The sequence below is a fragment of the Manis javanica genome, chromosome 1, assembly GCF_040802235.1.
Source record: "Manis javanica isolate MJ-LG chromosome 1, MJ_LKY, whole genome shotgun sequence".
NCBI lineage: Eukaryota > Metazoa > Chordata > Mammalia > Pholidota > Manidae > Manis > Manis javanica.
The window spans coordinates 63,015,855-63,036,811 of record NC_133156.1 but is presented as its reverse complement, the minus strand read 5'-3'; the positions used below and the strand labels follow the sequence as shown (position 1 = coordinate 63,036,811).

The window sequence follows — 20,957 nt, the reverse complement described above, 5'->3', positions numbered from 1 at the left end:
AGTACTTTTTCCAACCACAAATTTAGTTCTGATAACTAGGCCATTTACTGTGGTATCAACTGTCTTAGAAAAAAACCTCATAAAAGTGCCACTTTAGATTCCTCTTTGCTTTTAGCCAAGCTGAATAAGTTAGAAAAGGAAAACATATTCTTTCCCTGAATCTTCATACAGGTAGACAATAAAGCATTTCAAAACTAATGATGAAGTATATGGGCAAACACTGTTTGCTTTTTAGGTAGGTATTGTGGGAAAGCAAAGGGTACTTTGTTCAAGGAATTTCTTAGCTGAAGTTCAGTTTTCTGATTTCAGTGTCTAAATTAAAATTTGCTTCAATTTTAACTTTTATTAACTTCAATGTCATGAATGTCTGCCTTTTGTTAGAATTTCAAGTATGGACAAATTTTCTCATACACTTTCTTAGGTAATAATGTGATTATTTTCAGAATAACCCATGATTCATAGGTTGAATCCTGAAGTAAAAGGTCTTCTGGAAGATGGAGAAATCACACTAGACATTAAATGTGTGCCTGAAATGTGACTTCTGCCATTTTCTGCAATCACTATGCAGGAAGTCTGTAGATCTGAAATCATTTTTTATTGAGCTTCCCAAAACCTCTAAGTCAGAAACAATATTTTTGACCATCTCTTTCTACTCTTGCATAAGGCATCATTTAACATCTCTGAGAGCTCTAAAGTTAAGCTTTCAACTATGGCCAAATGTTTCATTTTATGGGTAAAAAATAGCATTATCCCACAGGAGATGCACTTATTTACTTTCAAATTTGCTTAAAATGGTTTTTAGTGGAAAAGTTCTTCTTGAATATAGCCTGGGTCATACTTCCACACAGACTGTGTCACAAGCTTGCTTTATCGTTGTTTTTCATCGGTTATATTTAGGGGTAGGCTGTGTCTCAGTAAACACTGGAGCAGCATGTCAGAAAACTGCAGATTCTCAGTCGGGCTTTACACACTTGACCCTTGAACAACCCAGGTTTGAACTGCATGAGTCCGCTTATATGCAGATTTTTTTCAGCAAGTATATTGGAAAAATATTTGGAGATTTGTGACAATTGGAAAAAACATTTTCTTTTCTCTAACTTACTTTATTGTAAAAATACAGTATATAATACATATAACATACAAAATATGTATTAATCGACTGTTTTAGGTTATCAGTTAGGTTTCTGGTCAACAGTAAGCAATTAGTTAAGCTTCTGGGAAGTCAAACTTATGAACAGATTTCTGACTGTGTGGAGGCTGGTGCCATAGCCCCTGCATGGATCAAGGGTCACTGTATTCACTTACTTGCTTTTGCTTTTGTTTAATTGCATCGGTTACCATCTCTACAGCTTCTCAGTTTTTGTGGGTTTTCCAGGGATCTGGGTCTTACATCAAAGGGTGACTTCTGTAAATTGGAGGCTTCCTTCTGCTATTGTGACTGTACACTTAGCTTGCCATTATAGCACAGTGGTCAGTTTGGGAATTAATAGCCTCTAACTTGCCTGTTTACTTATTTCAACAAGTATGCAGTCATCAGAACTAAAGGCTTGTCTTTTCTCCTCTCCCCGACTGGGCAGTCCAAAATGCACCACGACTCACTAATAGCCCTTTAGCAGGACCAGGGCCACCGGGATTTAACTGACTTCTGGCTCTCCAAGATGGTTGTGCCAGCAATATGATGAGTCAGTTAAGAGATTGTTATAAATAGGGCACTTGGAGAATTAACGTAACAAAAATAATAATAATAAAAGGAGTATGTAGACCTCAGATTGCCTCTGGATATCTGTGGGTAGAGTTAACTTGGGCTGATGCATTTTTTCCTAATAATTATATTTTTATAGCTTGAAAGCAGAAAGCTTCACAAGTTTATGGGAAATGACATAAATAAGTTAGGTATAGTATGACGCTAACTTAGAGTGCTTCTCCAGATAAATTCTGCTGTATTTGCCTGAATTGAACCTGAAATCAACATAGATGACTATTTGAAGTAATGTATCCATCTTGCTTTTTGCTCTCTCAAAACCAGGGCATTTTTTTTTTCCTAATGTGAATGTAGGTGGTGTAAGGTAGAGATACCAGATTATCTGAAAGTCTTTGTTCTCAACAGTATACCTCCCTATGTTTGTATTTGAGCCCCTCTCAACAACAGATTTCTCACTTGGAAAAAATAAGCCCAGTTGTGGAGATGGAGCCTTTTCTCAGTAGCCTTCGCGACCCACTTTGGTCTGCCCTTGGCTTTCACACACTGTTGGGTGAGGGTGCAGGTTGTCTGGATCCTGGCTCAGAGGGGTTTTAATTAAACACAAATCAAGACCTCCAATAGAGATGTGAAGTCTTCAGGGTGTTTGACTGGCATTCAAACTACCTGAAAGGGGTTTGGTTGTGCCGCACCAAAGCATCTGAACTGAGACCTGTACTAAGAAATACTTGGAGGCTCTACAGTGTTTTCAGCTTTGGTCTCATGTAAGCCAGGCATCTGGGTGACTGATCAAGATGCATAGCCAGAATGTGGCTTTTCATCTTAGCTGCAAAGAGAACTTCAGCTAAATGCCATGTTTTTGTAGATAGGCTTTTGTTTAATATTTCTTAAAATAACAAAAATGTTCTTGAATTTAACTCATTGAACTACTTATGGGTATCTGCTAACTTTGTCTCTTTTAAGCTGAGCAGATGCTATTATTTGGATGAGTATCAGTGAACAGAACCTATTTGTGTTGTTCGTACCAAATTAATAAGCCAGAAAGAAATGGGGATTGTGGGAGAGAGACTATTAACATTTTATGATTAGATACACTGCCTGTATTAGGTTCCTAAACTAGTTAATTATATAAAAGATTTTATTCTCTCATAGTAACATGGGTAAAGAAATGGAGTCAGTATATTGTGGATTGTCTGTCTTTAGTGAGTGTCTCTTTATATTAAACAATTCAAATTCAGTTCATTCAAAATGTTCTTTTAGACAACTAAAATAATACAAACCTGACAAAATATCCTTAAATTCCTCAGTCACTATTTTAGTTATTCTCTGACCCTTTTTTCCCCAAAGTAACTCTGGTCCAAATTAAGCTTAAAGAGAAAACATAATCAAGAACAAAATCAAACAACACTTCCCAAATTATATAAACTGTGTGGCTGTTACTGATTTTGCAACAAACTGAACTGGGAGGCCTGGGTCCAATCTGACTTTTAGTATTTTTCTTGGTTTGGTATTTAACTTTAGTTTCTCTATTTGTGTTCTCTCCAGATTCTCAAAGTGGTAAAAGTGCAGTTTAAAATCTCTCTCAGTATCATTTAAGCTATTTTTAAAAAAACAAATTATTTTTGTTTTCTTTATTGTCTAGACATTACATTCAAAAGATTTCTAGGAATATTAAATTAGAGGAAATCTTGTGCTCAGTAGCTGTAAAAACTCTACAGGATCAGAGTCATTTCAGAGATTACTAATGGAACATAACCTTTGCTTTTATCAGGTTAAACAAGAAACCCACTTTATAGCACCCACAACTTAATAAATGCCCTTTTGAAACTATTTTTTTGATTCCTAAAAGATTATTTGGCTTGTAGAAAATAACATTTTTCTGAAGGCAAAGGTGGGAGAAGTTGAGGATTAATTTTTCTTGTAGTATTATCATCTTTCATTAATTGTGGCTTTAAATGCTACCAAATAGGCTGCCTTAGCTGTTTTTGGTTAATCTTGGATTAGAAGATAGAATATAATACAAGCAGAAGCCCTTATATCCCCTTTATGATACAAGCATAAGCCTCTGATTCCCCTTGTGTTGTATTTGATATTATACTGTCACATACCTTGCACTGACATAATGATCAGTAAGTGACATTTGCTAGCTGTGGCTTCATTTATCTTCAGAGCTGGATTTGTTAGACTTCAGTGCCCTAGTTTTCTGACATCAGCAGCTACTTTGAAGAATTAGGTTGCTATGAGTTACCAGTGTGTCGTGTACATTTTCACTGGCGCAAGGTTCAGGGGCCAGATCTGTTACGATGTATACTTTCAAGTTTCCTCCCCACTTCCTCAGGACTCTGTTCTCCTAGGCAGGTGTCGGCGAGTGAGTGAGGAAGTGCACGCATGTGTACACTGTTTCCGCTCATAGGAGAAATACCTTAAATGCAATGCTTTTGCCTGTTTCCACCAGCATATTGCAAAAGTACTCTATGTAATGGATCTTGCTAAAAGAGAGCAAGTAGCCTGCGGGTAACGTAATGAACTGCCATCAAAAAGTATCGAAGGAAAGGCTTTCCTTTGGCTGAAATGACTGTATAATTTCCAGGCATGGGCATATTTATAAATCAAAGAGCAATTGCTTCGTTTCTCTTTGTTTTGAATATATAACGTAAATGGATTTATAACATGACCTTTGACTTGGAGAGAGTCAAAATGAACTTCATATAGTTAAGTAAGAGAATCACATTGAGAATTAGAGCTCTGAATCCTTAGTTTCACCTCTAGGCAAACTAGACTGACCTTGATTTGTCCTTTAATGTCTTAGGTACTCAGTTTCTTAGACTTGTAAGAACACTGCATGGTCAATTAGTTATACCATCAAAGAGTCTTCGCAAAACTTAGAATAGTCTAAAGTCTTTCTTGTGCTTGATTCCCTGCTTCTAAACTAATCTTCTAAGGATGCTGGGATCTGGGGCTTCCATCCCTCGAGTCCTCCTACTTGTAAACAAGGCCTCAGAGCTTCACTAGAGTTGTTTTTATTTCCATAAAAAGATTCATGAGGATATTAAAATGGTTTGCAATCAATCTCTCATTTTTTCCCAGGACTATGTTCCATATTTAGTTTGATTTAAGAGTAAAAAGCATTAAGTCAGTTATGGCTAGGCAGACTTAGGTAATTAAAACATTTTTGGAATATCATAATATGCAATTGACTGCTAAGGATTTTTTTCCTGTTAATTGGAACTTTTAAAAATTGAAGTAAGTAGCTGTGTGTTGAATCTGATTATTCCCTACAGGCATAAAAGGGAAGGTTATTTTAAGGGACTATAAGCACATTCGGGTTACACAAATTCAGAACTCAGAGGTTATGTTGGGGGCTGCTTGATAGCAACTACTGTGCTGAAGGCATAGCTTCTTAGCTGGGAAGCACCATCCCCCACAAATTCATGTTGTACTAAACTCAGATGAAGGTCACAAGGATGGGAAACACAGGGAGGCGTGACGGTTCGGCGCTCAGACTCCCACCTGCATTTCATCCCCAGTTCCCAGCCCAGCCCAGCTGCCTGCCAGCTGCTGGACCTTGAGCAGGTCATTACCTCTCTCGCCTTGGTTTCACCATCTTGAAAATAGTGACATTAGTACAGTCTGCCTCCTCACAGGAATGTTGGAGGATTGACTGAGTTAGTGCACATAAAGTCTGCCACATACTAAATGTTGTATCTCCTTAAGAGGATGTGAGGCTAGATGAGTTAGACCTAAATGGTCCAAGAGAGAGGCTCTTTGAGGGGTGGGGGTATTGGGCAAGTCTTGATAAAGGAAGTGAGCTATGGAGATGCTAGGCCTTGGAGAAGTTACTTGAACAGACAAAAAGAAGAAAATATCACAGAATGTGAAGTGGGGATGGTTAAATCCAACTCCCTTGTTCCCATAAGAATTTTAAGTCTGTATCCACTATATATTTTTAAGATGACATCTAGCTTTTCTCTATATATTTCAGTAATTGGAAAGGATGTTATTTTTGGAATATTATAAATACTGATATTTTAAAATAAGCATAGCCAACAGATAGTGATTTGATGCTAAATCATGCATTTTTTAAAAGCCTGAACAAGCTTTTCTCAGAAGTCAAACTTCTTATCATTTTCTCCCTGAAATCCTATTTCCATTCTATTTCCCCCACAGAATTTTATCTTAATGCAATATTTTCATGCTTGAGAGTCTTGTCATTAGTCAGCCTTTCATTAATCTTCTGAAAGAAGTATATTTATGGATATATGTATGTGTATATACATTTAACCTTAAAAATTCTGTCATCCTAAATACAACTCTAAGAATTAAACTTTTTCTGGATTGAGTTACAAAAATTAATAGTATATTAATTTTGATCAAAACTATATAATACTATGTGATCATTTATTTTATTAACTTTAATGGAACATTTCTCTCAGTGAGATGGATTGTATCCACTGTAATGATGTTATTGCTAGAATGTGATAGGTTGTAACATCGATTTTGTTCTTAATTTTTATTTTTATGCATGTAAGGCTAAGGAATATTTTTTAATAAGTAGGTAGTAATGGAAGGAGTTTTGTCATAGAACTGTCATTCAATCCCTTGAATTTCTTCTGCATCATAGCTCGTAATTTCCATAGTCATCTATTATCAAAATGGTTATATTTTGATCTGTGGTCAAAAAATTGAATTTTAGTCCATTATTTTTTTATGATCTACTGCCTGAAAACTTTTGATTAGGTTCACCTTCAGTTTTGTTGAAAGTAAACAATTCAAAACCCATGTTTTGCAAAAATGTTTGTTACTGAGCCACTGAAGTTCAATCAGACAGCAGTATTTCAAATTGTCTTTGTTCAGACACCAATATTTCAAATTGTTTATCATCCACCAGTATTAGGGTACTGCTAATGAGAGGTATGCTATTGATTTTTATTTTTTTGATTATTACTTTTTTCTTTTTTTTGGTAAGTTAGAAGGAATAGTGAAAGTGTGGTAAATTTAAAAAAGGAAGAACCACATGCCTCTAGGGCAGGTATGTTTCACGCAGACCAGCTCGCTATGGAACCTGAGCTTCCTGCCTCTGGGTGCTTTGGAAAGGAGCACATTTGGGAGGACAGGAAGGAGGTGAGTGCAGAATGACTGCAGTGCGGAGGGTATGCAGACAGACTGTCAGATTATTCCAGCACCTTCCCTCCTTTGTCCTAGGCCAGCCCAAGGCTGGGACTTGGGGAAGGTGGCACGAAAGTGTTGAGGTTATAAGCTGTTATCTTCACTCCCAGAGGAGTGCTTTAGGTAGACTTCTTCTGTTTGGGACAAAAAAGATGTTACTGTCGTAGATGTTATGTTCCCTCTAAGAAAGAGCTTCCAAAAAAATCTGTTGTTTCCTAAAAGTCAATGTTTATTAGAAAAATAAAACAAAAACAAAAGCAGCTTTCCAGTTTTATTGTATATTTCTCAGTTATTAGGCCTTCTTCAAGTATAACATATTTGATTGGTTTAATCTTGAACCAAAATTCACAATCCATGCCCTACCTTCTATTATACATTTCCTTATGTGTCACTAATTACTGAAATGAAAAACAACATGTGGACACTAGCACCTAGCTCCTAAGTTGATCATTAAGTAGTAGTGATTTATCTAGTGCTTTACAAATAAAATGATGCATCATCATTTTCTTAAGTTTGAGACTGAGAATGAAATTTACTAAAATTTGTATTCATGAAAGCAGATGTTAAAATTTTGATGTATGGAGAAATAATCAATGTGAACATGTACAGACCTGGAAATCAGCAAGTACCTCAGAGGATAAATTAGATCTTATAATGAATGATAAGTTGAGTTAAGTCAACATGGAGGAAAAGGCCATCCAGTTGTGGGAATTATTATCATCTTTATTCTTGGAGCTTTCAGATATGAGTGCAGTTTCTTAAAAAGTCATGATAATATTTGCTTTTTAGAAACATCATCTCCCTGTTGACCTACTAAACTTATCATTGTTGTGAGAATTGTCATTCAAGTGTATATGTTGAACTCAGCAGGGTGTTAATTAATGACCATAATTGTCAACTCCCAGTTAAGTTGGATGAGTTCACTACTATATCACAAAAGTAAATACATAATAGAAATGGCTTTTTTATATTTATGATGATTTAAATACAATTCAAAATACTCCCAAAATTGGAGGGGAAATATCTAAATTAGAGGCTCTGGTTTTTCATGACAGCTGTTGCTATTAGTTATTATTATTGTTACAATTACTATTGTCCTGCTTTTGTTACCAAGTGTTGGCTTAGTCAGCCCCTCTGCCCAGATACAGATTCATGTAAAAGGGATGAGAGCAACAATTAGATAGCAAGTTCCATTTTGCCCAGAGCCTACCTTTTCAGGACACTCACTGAACACCTTGCTTTGAATCTTGGGTGAGTTTTTTGGGGGATTTATTTTAAATAATTTAGTATCTGTGTGAAATTTCAGTTAAATATCTGTTTGAAGGCTTAAATACCTCTCTTGGGGTTCTCACCCTCACTTTATAGTTTTCCTAGGTGGGTATGGGCCAGTGGCTGTTATTTCATCTTGATCTCAGGACTTGTCCTAATCATGTCTTGAGGGCCACTAATAAGATATTGGATACTTGTAAGGGTGTGAATGTTTGGTGGGGACGGTCAGGCCAGTTCTGAGATTCTGCAATTCAGGGTTGAGCTAGGCTGTCTAGATAGATTGTTAGAATGATCTGACAGTGAAGACAGGAGATTATGCAGAGGAAATGATGCCTAGGATTCTCCAAACACCATCGGTTGCTGCTTGGTACCATAACCCTGGCTTTCCACCTACATTTCTCAGTTATTTGCATCCTCCTGCATGTTTCCTTCACCTCTTCTTTTAGACACAGGGCGTGTGTGGGAGATGCCTTCCAGATTTCCTGTCTGCGCAAGAAGGAGTACCCTTCTTGGTTTCCTGAATACTGACACTACGCAACAAAGTCAAGAGGATGATGCCTCCCAACCCAGACCCTTTGCCCACTTAGTTTCCTTCTTTTCCTGCCCTCTTAGAAAATATATATTTTTTAAATGCTTAATTTTTATGTATAGAAATAATATATATGTATACTCTTTTGACCAAACCTTTATGCATTACAGATATAATTAAAATCCCTCTGGAATCTGTACCTGGCCCTTATGCTCTACTCCAGAAAGGTAGTGCAGATAACTACACACTCACTGTCTCCCTACCACACCTCTGTCTCTCTCTCTCTCTCTCTCACACACACACACACACCCAACACCTGTAGAAATGTACAGTGTTGTGTTTGTGTCTATTTTCAGCATAAAGTTGATCACACTCCACAAACGCTGCCTTGGCTTTTCGTCAGGTCTCTTCTCTGTACCAAGACAGAGCCACCTTGTCCTTTGCATTTGTTCTACAGCTTTCCATAACATGGGTGGGCCTGGTTTTATTATCCATTACCTGTTAATGGACAACTAGCATGTTTGCCCACTTTTTACTCTTGAGCCCAGCGCACAGTGAACATGCTTGTACTCATGATCAGTGCTCATCTTCTGGCTTCCCTATGGCAGCTTTTCACTCGTGGACTGGCTCTGTTCCTTCTTGGCATTGCCTGTGTTCATAGGATAAACAGTATCCATTGTCTCTTCTCCAAGCGGGCAGTATGAGGCATTATCAGCAAGAGGGCACTTGTTTTTCTTTGTTGACACTTGGGAATGGCATCCCCTGCCCCCATGGAATACTCTGGGTAGGTAGGAGCTATTTTCTTTCCCAGGATTGAAGAAAAACCAGAGGGGCTTAGAAAGCTCTGGTCATCCATTCCCAGGTAGGTCTGCTTTGGTGTAAGTACCTTTTGCTGCAGGGATCCAGCTGACCACTAGGACCATTGGATTTGCACCCCTGCTTCCCAGTGAGTTATCCCCTCAATCCTGAGAGCTTCTTTGGGAATGGCACACCTTAGGGAATTCTTCACACAGAATAGGAAATTAGCAGTCTTCTGTCTCTCTCACACATATTGTTATTTAAAAAAATAATAAATTCTCTTTGAGAGCACAGGAATTCCTCCTTGCTTTTATTACCATTACAGGTTTTATTTGGTTTGTCCATAATCATATTACGTTCGATCTTATTTTTAAAGTCTCAGCACAGAATCCAAATTAATGTCTTGCTAAGTTGTAAACGGGCATAGAGGCCCCTTTTAAAGGAGCTTTAAGCATTTGTTGCCTCAACAGGATCTGAGCATAATACTGAGCTTGAAAAAGGTGATTTCTCAACGGAAATAATTTATTATTGCTAGAGGTAATGTGAAGTTAACTATTTTTGGTTTTTTTTCTTGCAGCATGTTTTTTATAAATGTTTTCCAGAGATACATGACTTGAAATTAATGACACTCTCCTTTGTTAAGACTTTATTTCGCTTAACGTATTCAGATGACCCCTGAGAGAATATCCAGTCTAAAGAGGCGGAAGCCTGAAGCCAGGCTAAGCCTTTCTGTGAGGCCTCCAGTAGATTGGGGTTTGCTTGGCATCAGCTCCCGCTCATGCCACATGAGCGCTGTCACCCCTAGGGCCACGCTGTGTGTTTGGGGCATCTTTGGTTCACTTTAGAAGCTTGTCTGTTAAAATTCCACATGCGTTTCATTTGTTTTGAGAAAAATCTCCTGGTTAATGTGAGCATACTGAGAGGAAAGTTTGCATCTAAAGTTATAATATTTCCTAGTTCAAAGAAGAGACTGTTGTTCTATCCTAAGTGCATGTGATGATTTTTTTCACTTCCCAATAGTAATGGGGATGTTTGGATCAGTTATCTTGGCAGGTTTTTCTCGTAATTCTCAGGAGGAATACATGTGTTTATTTAGCTGGCAGATATGAGTTGTTTGGACTGTGGCCCTAAAGCAATGGAAGGAGGTGCCTTCCGCCACCCACAGAGATCAGACTCGACGTAGCTGTGTGAACATTAGTAAGGACCTGAAGTCATCAGTTCAGGTAGAAGAGCAGCATCTTCCAGAAGAGAACATGTGGGAGCATTCAGAACATACTGCTGATGGAGACTTCAGCCTGTGTAGTAGTGTCAGCATATTACTTATAGCTCACAATGTCTAAGTGTACTTTCCACAGAAACCTGTAGTACCTGAACTAGGTGCATTTACATTCTTTTTCACAAATCAGTCCCACAGACTCAAATTTCTTTCTTTAACTATTTGCTGTAACCTTCTATAAGCTCTGGGGATCCTCCTCAGCTCCTGGGAAGTTTTCCTTATTCCCTCTTCAGCTCTCCGTTTTTCTTTACCCAGCCCTCTGTCTAAAGAGTGTGGTGGTTACCAGCACAGAGTGGGCAGATCGGGTGTGAGGAGCAGAGAGGTGAGTAATAAATAACAGCTACAGATGTGTCCAGGGGTCTTGGAACCTAAGAAACCCTCAGTTGTATGAAATAGGAGAGGGCCAGTCTTTCTTCTTTTGCCCATGTGCCTGATTTCTCTCTCCCTTAGAAAATCCTACAGTATTCCTCACACACACTCAGTCTGTGTTCAGGGGGCTGGCTCCCTTCCTGCCTTCTCTCTCCATCCCTGAAGTAGATCCAGGCTTCACTGAGGATCTGAAGATATAGTTGGGGTTGCATGGCAGATAGAAATTAGTAAACACTTTAGGCTTATCAAAAAAAAAATTTGATGCATCTGGGACTTTTTCAAGCTGCCCTCTGTTTTATATAGCAAAGTCAAAATGAATCACTGTAACAAGGGGTCCTGCGAGATACTAAACTCAATTAAAATTGATTTAACTTCTGGAGAGCTCTCCAGATTATACTCCACAAAGACTAATATGGTAATAATCAGTTTCAGCCATTAGTCATCTCATTGGATCTCCTGTCTCTTTTCCTAGATATAGATCACGGACAATAGCACACTCTCTCTTGAACCAACAAAGTGTAAATTCACTCATAATTTCCAATCTAAGGAGAAAATGGAGTAGAAACAGGCTCAAATGGCTCTGTTGGGGAGTGAAGGGGCAGACTGCCCTGTGTGGGGCTGACCTTTTCTCTTTTAATGTCCTTTTTCCCCTCATCATATAGCTCATTGGAGAATCATTTGCGCATAATATTTCATCTGCATTTATGTCATCCCAAACTCTTCATCCTTCTGTTGAGTTATATGTGCTCCTGAATAAATGTTTTCTACCATCTGATATTTTTTTTAAATGGTGAATTAGGACACCATTGCATATGTGAGAGATGGTAAAGATATACAGTAGAAAACAGTAAAATGTATGTAACTTTGGAGAGTTGTGTACAGTATATTTAAGAAAAGTGGGACAATTAATGTCTTTTTATTAATGTACATATTTTTTTAATTTTAGGAATAGAAGGACAATCTGTGGAAGTTTCCAATATTGTGGACATCAGAAAAGAACATAACTATGAGATTGCAATGAGAATTTCTTCTAGTATAAACAGCCAAAATAGATTCTATACTGATCTAAACGGATACCAGGTAATTTTCCATTAAAATGTCTAAGAAGTGGCAATGTTAGTGTGCAACTTTTATATGTGGTAATGGACCAGTTAATTTCAGATCCTTTGGAAAATATGCTTAAGGTTGCTAATCATTTCTAAAATAAAACTGAACATTAACAGGTACTTGTAGGTTCTGTATCCAACCAGATTTCCAAAATTAGAACAGATATTTGAAAGACTGTTTTGCAGAACATACATTTGTAAGCATTTATTTTTTCAAAGGAGATTTGGTGACCATGTTAAAGGCCTTGATACCAAAATATATATGAATTTACCTAACAGAAAAGAAATGTAATTAGAGATTCATGGATTGTGTCTTTTTTTTTTCTCCTTATGACTTGGTCTGTGCATATTTAGTTTATTCCTTATTTTTTCAATGTGTAATCTAATAATGGGCTCTTTTAAAGAATTTCAAGAAAATTCTCCCCCTCTCTGTATTAATACGTGTATGTAGACATACAAATACAAACATATATCTATTTAGAAATGTGGCTAGGTGTATATGTAATCAAAATTCTCATGACATAGTTTGAAATTATAATGAGAAAATTGATTCATAAAAAGTTTTTAGATTGTCAGCTAATAGTTCTCTTTTGATTGTTACCTGAATCTCTGTAATTAGGGTGCATGTGTGTGGCGACATACCTTTGAAATAATACTGTTAAAAACATTAGTAGGTTTTTGAGACATTAAGTAGAAATTTCTGGCTGTAGATGGAAATAATTTCACAAGTGCTTTTACTTTGATTTTAAACTGAGATGAGTAGAAGGGATTGTGATCATTTTGTCTTCTACAATTTCCTGCAAAAGTTAAATTTAAACCATTCCTAAAACATAAAAATTGCAGCATACATTTTGAAATAACATGTTAACTCTGCTACAGCTGTTTGGTTTGCAAATGAAGCCCCGACTTTATGGTGATTCATTTTTCTTGTATACAAAAGACTTTTCATAAAACCTTACAGAAGCAATTATTTGTATGATGGGTATATATACGAATAAAAAATCTTAGTAAAAATGTGCATTTTCTTTTTAGGGATCTAGCATTTGAATGAATAAATATGAAAATGTAATTTTTAAGTCTGTAACTTAAGTTTTTCTGCTTATAAAACAGGCCATTTTTTTTTTTAAGCCTTGGAAAGAGTAGTACTTGGGCCAGACTAGAAATCTATCCCCACAGGTGGGGTGTGAAGCTAACAGCCACACATCTGTGACAGTTCTAAATATCCTTTTTATTAGTATAGCAGTTAATTGGAGTTGGAAGATCAGGAGTAGAAAGGAGAAACAGAATTCTTTCAGGCTAGCTTGCTTCCTTCCTTTCTTCATTCCTTCCTCCCTCCCATCTTTCCTCAGATGTTCCTTTACCAGTTTATTAATTTCCTAAGATTGCAGATACAAATCACCACAAACTGGGTGGTGTAAAACAATAGCAACTTACTCTCTCGCAGTTCTGGATGCTTGAAGTCTGAAATCAAGGTGTCTGCAGGGCCACACTCCCTCTGAAGACTCTAGGGAAATATCCTTCCTTGTCTTTGCAAGCTTCTGGTGGTTTCAGGCAATCCTTGGCACTCCTTGGCTTCTAGACACATCACTCCAATCTCTGCCCTTGTGTCTTTCTATGTCTGTCTTTATATGTCCAAATTTCCCTCTTACAAGGACACCAGTCATTGTAGTAGAGTATATCCAGTATATGTAGTAGAGTATATCCTGATCCAGTATATCTTGCTTATATCTGTAGAGACCCTATTTCAAAATAAAATCACATGCCGCAGGTTCTGGGAAACATGCATTTAGTGAGGACCCTGTTGAACACAACCAGTAAGTTGAAGAACATGCTGCAGGATGGTGAGGATGAAAGATCTGATCTGTGAAATACCCAGTACCGTCCTGGCTTTGATGGGCACTCAGCATGTGTTAGCTATTGTGCTCACTTTGGTCCTTTCCTTTTCCTGAGTTTCATGTCGAACCTGCATGAGTTTAAAAGAAGAGACGGCATTTTTATGTGGTGTGAATAAGGTTCCTGACAACAGAGTCTTTGTCTGATGTCTCCTCCCGAGGTTTGAGTGATCTCCTCCCCCAAGACTAGCTTAGTTCGTTGTCAGTCTCTCTCAGAGAATTAAATTAGACTAGTATTTCATGCACTCAGAAACTAGACCAGGAAAAATAGGAATTTGGAACTATCTACACTGAAACTAAACAAGAAGAATAAGCATTAAGTAGCTTTTACCATATAAATATGCATTTGATTATTATAATATATTATGTTAGAGGATTTGGTGGGGAGATCTATGGTGTTTATTAAGACTGATTCAAGAATTATAAGAAATAGTTCTTGAAAGGGGATAGAGAGCTGTTATGCTTAGCATTCATTACAAAAGCAGTGTGTTAGATTTAGATGAGAAATGAATACTTAATACCTTTATAATTTGTTTTATGCAAATATTGGAGAGCTCAATGACTTCTGTTAAGGATTTTATTCTGAATTTAAATAAGAATGCCTATTTAAAAAATCTGGACAAGTTTTACCTGTCTTGCTTAGAGATTGTTTTCTAAGATCCTTGTGATTTTTCTTCAGATTGTTTTGAAGAATGTTTTAATTTTTAAATTAGTTCTTCCCTTAAACAAGAAAGGAATCTATACCTTTTTTTTTTCTTTGGAAGGAAAGTCATCCATAGTCAATGCTGTTTTTTTTTAAGTGCGAATGTAAATATCACTTGATTTTTTAAGAGACTTTTGATTTTTTTTTTAAGAAAATTGTTTCATCTTACAGATTCAACCTAGAATGACAATGAGCAAATTGCCTCTCCAAGCAAACGTCTATCCAATGGCCACAATGGCATATGTCCAGGATGCCGAGCACCGCTTGACCCTGCTCTCTGCTCAGTCTTTAGGTGTTTCGAGTTTGAAAAATGGTGTGTATTGTTTTGATTCTCTATTGCTCTTACAAGTTTCAGCTCCAAGTATATAATTTTTCTGTTGGTCACTCGCATTATCATCTCCAGTCCCCACCTTTCTTCTTTTGAGAATCAGACTCTTAGTTAACTCTGGGTTTTGTGAGAATAACATAAAATAATGAATTTCCTCTATCTTCACATGAAGAATGGGGGACCTAAAACTCCATACAACTGATTGTTTTTAAAGATAATTTGCACCTCCTGATAGCCCTTTGTTTGCATAAGTCTGTCACAGTTATCATTGATTGGCTATGGAAACTCAGATTCTGAAAGTTTACATACTTGTGTAAATTTGTAAAGGTAGGAGGTTTCAGTTCAAATTAGATCCTTCTCCCATTAGTCCTTCTTGGGCACTACCACGTGAATGAAGAGGTCAGCAGATGTGACCCTTAAGGAGTCCAAAGGGGAGAACAAGATGAGAGAAGGAGAAAATAGATTGTAGCACTGATTGTAAAAACTTTTTGTGAGGCTTTTATTCTCTATAATATATATTTTTAATTATCACTTAGTTGTCATCACTTCCTCTTCTTTTCTTACATAGTATGAGTTGCTAAGACAACTTAGGAGCCTGACAGATAAAAACGAGTGCAGCTGCCTTGTGCGTTCTTTGTTACAAACCCACTTCTTATAATAGGCATATGCATACACATTCTACCTGTCCACAGAGAGAAAACATTACTGTTGTCAGGCAGCTGCATATGGGGAGGTCCCTCCCTGTGTGCCAGTTGAAACCCCAACATGGATGAGGGAGGGTTCTTGACTCTGAGCAAGAATTCACAAACAGGTCAGATGAGGGTAGGTAAGGAAGGAATTCATTAAAGTGAGAGTAGTAACAAATGGCAGCTGCCGTTCAGGCAGCAAAGAGCAAGGAAGAGCAGAAGAAGGAAAAGGAAGCTCATTGAACCTCCTACTCAGCATATGGCAAACCCCTTGCCAACTCCTGAAGCCAGAGTCACCTGGCGTCCAGTGTCCGCTTTAATCTGCGTGGCATGGGAACTAAGCCCCTACTATCCCAGGATTTGGGGGAGCCACAGAGCACTGGATATAGTGAGATTATGTTCTGAGAACTTCTCAAAGCAAAGAAAGAAGATTTTTGAGCAGCCTACTAAAGAGCATGATAGTACAGCTGCAGTTCTGTCCAAGTCACCCAGGCAATGGGAACTTGCAAGCCCAAATCAGAGATCTCAGGACCTCTTCCCTACTTGTCTAGACTAGGACAGAGAGAGTGAAGACGTGTGCCTAAGTCTAGAAAACTGGATGAAATAGCAAAGTAACAAAGACTTACCACTGAAGAGTGCAGAGACAAATGCAGTAAGTTGAGCAGCAAGAAGTATTTAAGGCAAAGTACACACTTGAAGAAAGGGGAGTGCAGGCAACCACAGAAAGGAGGCATGTTTATAGGCTCAGGATGCTATATTTTTAGGCTTTCAAGAAGGCGCAAAGGGCCAGGAGGGGTGTAGGCTTGACATTTGGTTTCATGATGTCTATCTCTGGTGAGAGACATTGTATCATTATCCATAATCAGTCCTCTAGGTATTCTGTCAGATAACTCACTGCAAGGAATTGCTTGATCCTGCTCTTCTCCAAGATAGTGGTTACCCTCAAGCACTAGGAACATATAATTTAGGACTGCTTGCTCTGCCTTTAGATAGGGTTAGTTATTGTCTGATTACCATGAAATAGGTTAGGACTCTTACTTCCTAACTCCCTGGCTTTTAAAAATGTAATCTTAGCCCTGGATGGAGTCCCTCCATTTCCCACTATACTGTTTATATCTTGGCATTTTTCATCACAGGCAGGAAAAATTAATCATGAGACTTGTCTCATGTCCCTGCCCTGCCTCAGTATACCACTCCTTCATTTTTATTTGTGGCATTCATTCAACCAAATCATGACATCATGCCACAAAAACATGAATGCAGTTAGAAGAATAATAATGGCTTCATGTCAGGGGTCTCGTAGGGAGTGGTGGACCATCAGCAAATGTGAGCACATGTTCCTGTGCACGGTGGGGTGGCCACTGCCTCGTGCCAGTTCATTGTCACCATGGGGAAAGGTGCCCAATTTTCTGATTCTGAAGAAGAGCCCAGAAGTCTGGAATTTTATGTGAAATTTTCCACTCTGAAAGTGTCAAAATAATATTTTTAAAATCAAAACATAAAATATCTTTGTGCCAGGTGTGACTCTTGAACCCCCCATTTTAAACTTTGCTCAAATTCTCAAAGTTGAGCTCTATCTAGGGAACTAGACATGAGAACGCAGGCGATCATGAACCAAACAGTATTATCTCACTTCCCTGATGAAGATGAGCTGAGAAAGAAAGCTCCCCTTCCCCTGCTATAGACACCCAAATACCTTAGTGTTCAAGTAGCTACAGATAGAAAAACAATTTGAGTACAGCCCAAGAAATCACGTGTCACTCATTACATGGACTAACGTTTAGAGTATTGCCAGGAGATTGATGTAGTGACTAGGCTGTGAAGTGATCAAACTCTGGATAGATGTGCGCAAGTCATCCCAGGGCCTCAAGAGCAAGTTCTAGACAGGTGTCTTCTAAAATACGGAGGTAGTAACAATAAAAATTCTAACCATCACTGGTAGTTTTGTGTACTAGATACTTCAGGTGTGAAGAAAGAAACTAAACAGAGTTGGTTTGAGTATGTCAGAGTAATAGTTATTAAAATATTTTATGTATTGCCCTTTTATGCCATATAATCATTTAAGTCAATAAATATGAATGAATAGATGGGAATATACATTTATTTGTAAGTATAGGTAATATATATATGTATTTTAAATTTGGAATCGCATAGGCTAACTATTAGCTTTCAACTTAAACTAGAAGAGATGTGGAATTATTGCACAAAAAATGAAGAAACCAAGTAAGACCCCTTTTTGGGCCAAAGGGGATAGGACAGTGGATACCAACATTCTGTCAAGGAAGGGAATGGGAAGGTGGTAGGTGTCTCTGAAACCTAGGGCTTCTCCAGAGAATTACTACATATCAAGGAACCTAAATTGTATTTCTAATCCTTTTTAGATCCTACCCATCTGTATTTGTCTTATTACTCCATGTGTGAGATGCATTTCCTAATGAACCTCATAAACATTTTTAATTTCCAAATGCTACCACTAAAAGTTTTGGAGGACTTTATTTATTTATTCTTTAATTTTTTAAAGTTTCATTTTAATTTTGATCTGTCCTGTCTCATTTTTAAATTTCTAATCAGATTTTACTAGACATTAATGAAGAAGAGCAGACAGACAGTCCTTCTTTATGAATTTATTCTAACTGCTTTGGGCTATTATTGAGAGAAGAAAGCTCACTGATACTGTGGATTGTATAGATATGTTTCTTTGGCTGAATGAGGAACTTAAATCAAGACCGTGCCTATACTTACATGATCTTCAATCAATGTTTGTATTAAATAACCCTGGCTAGATTTTTTTGTTTGTTTTTGTTAGGTCAGATTGAAGTTATCATGGATCGAAGGCTCATGCAAGATGATAATCGTGGCCTTGATCAAGGTGTTCATGATAACAAGATTACAGCTAATTTATTTCGGATACTACTGGAAAAGAGTGTCGTGAATATGGTAGGAAAAGAAAGAAGTCACGTGTTCTGATATTAATTGTTCCTTGCCACCCAAAATGTGAAATTATGAATTTCCACTTTTTTATTTCTTATAATTTCCTGTATTGAGATATCTTTATAATAGATTTAGCCTATATTCACAAGAAAGAATTTCAGTTATATATCATGTAAAATTTGCACTTAGCTCATTTTAGTTTTTGTTTTTATTTAGATATACTGTTAAGAAATTAGTTTGGGTGAAACTACTGAAATTATTTTGAAAAATAATCAAATTAAAGAATAGAGCTTAGTCACATACTTAGGACCTTAAGTAAAAATTTATTTGAAACCTTGGTGTACTCATTCTAGTCTTGGACTCATCAAATGAAAATGGATTTGCGTGGCTGTCTTCTTGTTCAGTTTTCATTCCTCAAAGCAAAAATCCAGCATTCTGTGTCAGTCTGGCGAAAGTTCAGCTGGACAGGCACCAACCTGACAATGTGCTTCTTCAGGCAGCAGCAAAGTTATCCTGAGTCCTCCATCAGCTGCTGATTTCCTTCCTCCGGTGGTCCTCCACATGGCCTGTTTCCTTACTCCATTCTCCCTCTTCCTGCACGGACGGACCATTTAAATCTTTTCGACTCTTTTCAGCCTGTGACCTCCCATCCACTTTCAGCAGGCTCCCTGTTCTAGATACCAAGAGATGCTTCTGCACTTTTTCCTGCCCACATGTCCAGCAGAGACCTTTACTTCCTTTTGTGTTAGGCCTGTCTCTCAACTTGTCCTTGGAATTTAGCCCTGTCCCCCACACCAGGATCCTCTACTTGTCAGTCCCCTCTTTCTCTCCCTGCCCCTCACAGCCAGCATATCCCTAGGAAACCCTTTGTGTTGGCTCTAAATACTCTTCATCTTCTCACATTAGAAATGCAAACAGCCTCATTTCCATTCCCCTGCACTACTGTCCTCACCCCGACCCTAGGGAGCCGGAGTGCATGAGCTGATTGCATCAGCTCCTCTCACACTCAGTTCCTTTCTGTTTGGCCTCAGCTGTCTTACTTCATCTTTCAGCAGCATTTGACACCGACCATTGTCATTGGTTCATGTGCCGCCCAGCCAGGGCTTTCCTCTGCCCTCTTGGGCAGTTCTTCCTCTCTCTCTCTCTAATAGTTCTCTTCAGCCATCACAGTCATATCAGAGCCCCAAGGCTTGGCACCAGGCCTTCTGCTCTTCTCGTTATACTCCCTCTGCAGTCTCTCCTGCTCCTGTGGCTTCGGTGACCACCTGTGTGTGGATGGAACCCACAGATGTATATCTCAAGCTTTGCTTTCACCTCTGAACTCCAGACCCATCTGTCTAGTTGCTTCCTGAGATTTCTTTCTGCATTCTTAAGGGCACATCAGATTCATCTTGTCTAGAATCACTCTCATGATCTCCCTTCCCCCATACCTGGCCTTTGTCCATGTTCCCAGACTTGGGCCTGCTACCACCTTCCATCTGGTGCCAGATGCCTAGAGGGCTTCTCTCCAGGACCTTCTCCCTCAACACACTCTTCTCTCAGCAGAACTCACCAGTGCTTAGCTGTCTGATTGCCTACATATTTCAGATCTGTAAACTTGCTCACCTTGACTGCCCTAATCTAAACTAACATCTGCTTCCTGGATCTACAGTCCTGTGTCTCCTGGGTCTAACCTGCATGCAACCACTCTGCTATCCTCTTTCTGCCATATTTGTTCTTAACCCAGTGAGCAGAGTGTTTGTTATTTCAAAACCAAATCTGACCTCACTGTCCCCAGCTTAAGCCCTCTGATGTCTTCTCTTTGCTGTCAGTATAAAAGCCCAAACCCTTACCATGGCCTATAGGCCCCTCCTGGTCCAAGCCCTGCCTGTTCCTGATCCTGCTCTGGCATGACTCTCACTCTTTCTGCTCTGGGCCCACTGGTTTGCTTTTGGTCCCAAGTGCTCCCCATGCACCCTACCCCCATGGCACCTTTACACGTGATTTTCAACCTCTTTGCCCAGGGGACTCTTAGTAGTAGTTCAGATCAGAGCTCACTTTGTCAGCTGCTTCTGCTTGACCAGGTAAAGTCACCTCCTCCAGTGCTTGTTCAGAACTGTGCCTCTCCTTCATGCATGTGTGTGATCATTTGATCGTCTTTCTCCTCCTTTGGATCACAGTCTCCCTTTCGAGCACGGGCTCTGTCTGTCCCTGCTTCTAGGATTG

General features: G+C 38.4%; 1 protein-coding gene across 4 annotated transcripts in view; it reads left to right on the top strand.

Annotated features, from left to right (window-relative positions):
• MAN2A1 (mannosidase alpha class 2A member 1) overlaps positions 1 to 20,957 on the top strand; it is a 184,798-nt gene that overhangs the window by 145,984 nt on the left and 17,857 nt on the right. For all 4 annotated transcript variants that reach the window (XM_037011917.2, XM_037011918.2, XM_073233104.1 and 1 more), the window contains exons 17-19: positions 12,053 to 12,186; positions 14,979 to 15,120; positions 18,628 to 18,758. In XM_037011917.2, the coding sequence (XP_036867812.1) occupies positions 12,053 to 12,186; positions 14,979 to 15,120; positions 18,628 to 18,758 (407 nt within the window). The remainder of the gene's footprint in view (positions 1 to 12,052; positions 12,187 to 14,978; positions 15,121 to 18,627; positions 18,759 to 20,957) is intronic.